At 45.0% G+C, this 2775-nt stretch overlaps 1 protein-coding gene across 1 annotated transcript; it reads right to left on the reverse strand.

The window, feature by feature from the left end:
* Positions 1 to 572: 572 nt before the first annotated feature.
* On the reverse strand, positions 573 to 1965 carry LOC119325511 (transcription termination factor MTEF18, mitochondrial-like). Its single transcript, XM_037599250.1, has one exon. The coding sequence runs from the start codon at positions 1927 to 1929 to the stop codon at positions 760 to 762; it is 1170 nt and encodes a 389-aa protein (XP_037455147.1). The 5' UTR covers positions 1930 to 1965; the 3' UTR covers positions 573 to 759.
* Between the last annotated feature and the right edge of the window lie 810 nt (positions 1966 to 2775).

The raw sequence follows: 2775 nt of genomic DNA on the forward strand, positions 1-2775 counted from the left end.
TGTCAACAAGAGCTAGCGATTCATGGATCAGCTCAACCTATTACTGTAGCATAGAAATCAGAAATGCAATGCCAAAATAGCAGAGTAGCAACAGTTTCAGTCGCTTCCAGGACTATTATTAGCAGTGGGGCATGCACTTTTTTAGGTCACACGAGCTGCCAAGCAAGTTTCTTTCCAAAAGCACACCAGGGTTACCATTTCCAATTTGAAAATTCTCAACTAAAGTAAGGTCAACTGTGGTATTTAGCAACAAAGACAATATATCCTTAGGAAAAATGGTAAAGAAATCAAAAGGCAAAAAACAAACAGACACCCATTAGAAGTTTATTTACAAGTATAATCTAAATATTAAACAAAGTATCATAGGAGTATGATGGAATCTAAAAGACAATCAACCGAAAATAGAACATGCATGAATAAACTTTGGCAAGAAAGCAGACCATAGTACTGATACATTTCTTTTGTTTTCTGGTTTCCATGATCTTCCAGTGATGTCAGAAACACAAATATAACCATGGACTTATCATTTTCAGAGATCTTCTCTAAGGAAAGACAACATCAGCACACCAGGGTTCAGGAATCAAAGTATCAATTTCATAAGGAGTTAGCAATGACCAAAGTAGCATGTAACGGGCATACTTAAGACATAAATATCCATTTAGCCAAAGTACACCAAAGCAGGAATTACCAGCTTACTCTGCCAAGTGGAAACTTTGTTGCGACATACAGAGTAACCAATTTTCATAGCCTGTTCCTAGTTCATCTAAATATGATACTACTTGTCGGCACCTCCCCTTTGCAAGCAGTTGCATAGTCTCCGGCGAGGTGTGGTGCAGCTTCCTTGTGAGGGCATATGAACTTCTCCACAAATACCTTCTCAGTCATCATGACTGCAGTATGGAAGCTCAGCTTGCGATCTACCAATCCATTTTCCTTGAGGAACTTCAGAACATAGTACCTGGGCCTGACCCGGCCTTCCAGGCTAAGACAGAGAATTACCGGTCGATGAGCAACGTAAACGGGTTCCAGTCCCACCTCAGAGAACAGGAACTCGGACCTGTGCTTTAGAGATTCCTTTGACTTCCTCAGCACCATCGGCGCCTTACAGACAGCAATGCTCACTTCGGCATCAGACCACCTGAACGTCTTCTTCAAGTAGTCCAATTTGGCGTTGATCTTCTCCTCGTTGAGAAATACAACAGCCTGTAGCGCTTGCCTGAACATCCCAGCGCCATGAGGTACACCTAATCTTTCAGCACATGCCACCATTGCACGGACGCGCTCAGGATTGGTGGCCAGCATCCACGGCACAGCGATACACAGCTTGGCAATATCACAATCACCTAGCCCGCACTCCCTCAAGAAGGCAACATTGGGCTTGACCAACTTATCGAGGTCCGACGACAGAAGGTGGGATGAGCGCTTGAGCGTCCGGATGAAGCTCTGGAAGGAGCCGAAGAGGGTCAGGTAGTAGTGCATCTTGGAGACTATGGATCTACGGCGGAAGCGGTCGGGGGTGAGGGAGACAAGGCGGGCGATGTCAGGACGCGAGAGACCTAGGCCGGTGAGCCCGTCGACCACTGGGGCCAGGGTTTTGTCCACTTTGGCGCATAGGAGCCGCGGGTCTTTGGCGACGGCGGCGGCGGCATCGGCGCCGGAGAGGCCGAGGCCGGCGAGGAAGGTGAGGACGGCGTTGGGATTGGCGGGGGAGTTGAGGTGGGAGAGCTTGGTGAAGGCCTTGAGGGCTTGGGGGCGGGTGAGGCCGCAGGTGTCAACGAGGTACTCCTCCACGGCGAATTCACTGGGGTTCGGGGGGATGGGGGCTGCGGATGCGGATGCGGAGAGCAGCCGAAGCAGAAGAGGGGAGATGGCGGAGTTGGAGGAAGGAGAGAGGAGACGGGAAACAACGCACTCTCGGAGCCGGAGCATGGCGCAGGGCGCGGCGTCGGCGGCGGCGTCGGCGGCGGCAGAGATATTTCCGATGGATTGGAATTGCTACTGGTTGCTACTGCGCTTGCTCCGTCGACTCCTGGTGACCTACAAGCAGCCAATATGGGCTACGTGGGCCAGAGTTTTGATAGATTACTTTGTTTGCCATTCATTTTTCTTCCCTATTCAGAAGTACAGTAACATATTTGCCTAAAAAAAAGTACAGTAACATTTTATTAATTTGAGGGGAAATAGGTTACAGGGAATAATTTGCTCATTCATATGGAATATTTTTTTATCTGGTGAGATAATTTTTACAAGCACAATGAAATGCTCCTATATATTAACAAAAAAAATTATTTATGTCTTTGGCACTACTTAATAAATGCAGAATTTTTCCAATGATAGATACTTTGTTATGAATGGCAGACTTTTATTAATTTTAGACAAATAAAATGTTTAAATGGAACTTTTCTGTAAGACGAAATAATTCTTATAATATAGTGAATGTTTTATTTTATGTAAATAATAAATTGTATGCAATAAATAGTATAAATCTTAAGAAAAAAATACATATTGTATATTTCTATTAATCTAAAAATACAAATAGATAACAAATTTTTTTGACACGCATGATCACTTTTGTGAACTGTGAGACGTATCTCAGGAGAAAAAAAAACTTTTTTCTTTCGAGAGCATGGAGACTTTGTGTGTTAGCTTTATAGAAGGCATAGGGTAAAACACAAGACTACAAGCAAGCTCCCGCCACAGGTCGGTGAGTAGAGAACACCAGCCCAACTCAAACGCGCCCAAAGTAACCCCCAATGCTAAAGGGCATGTCCTAAA

This window comes from Triticum dicoccoides, chromosome 6B, assembly GCF_002162155.2.
Source record: "Triticum dicoccoides isolate Atlit2015 ecotype Zavitan chromosome 6B, WEW_v2.0, whole genome shotgun sequence".
Lineage (NCBI taxonomy): Eukaryota > Viridiplantae > Streptophyta > Magnoliopsida > Poales > Poaceae > Triticum > Triticum dicoccoides.

Bases quoted from the DNA above. Each gene is read 5' to 3' on its own strand.
- LOC119325511 (XM_037599250.1), bottom strand. From the start codon at position 1,929: ATGCTCCGGCTCCGAGAGTGCGTTGTTTCCCGTCTCCTCTCTCCTTCC.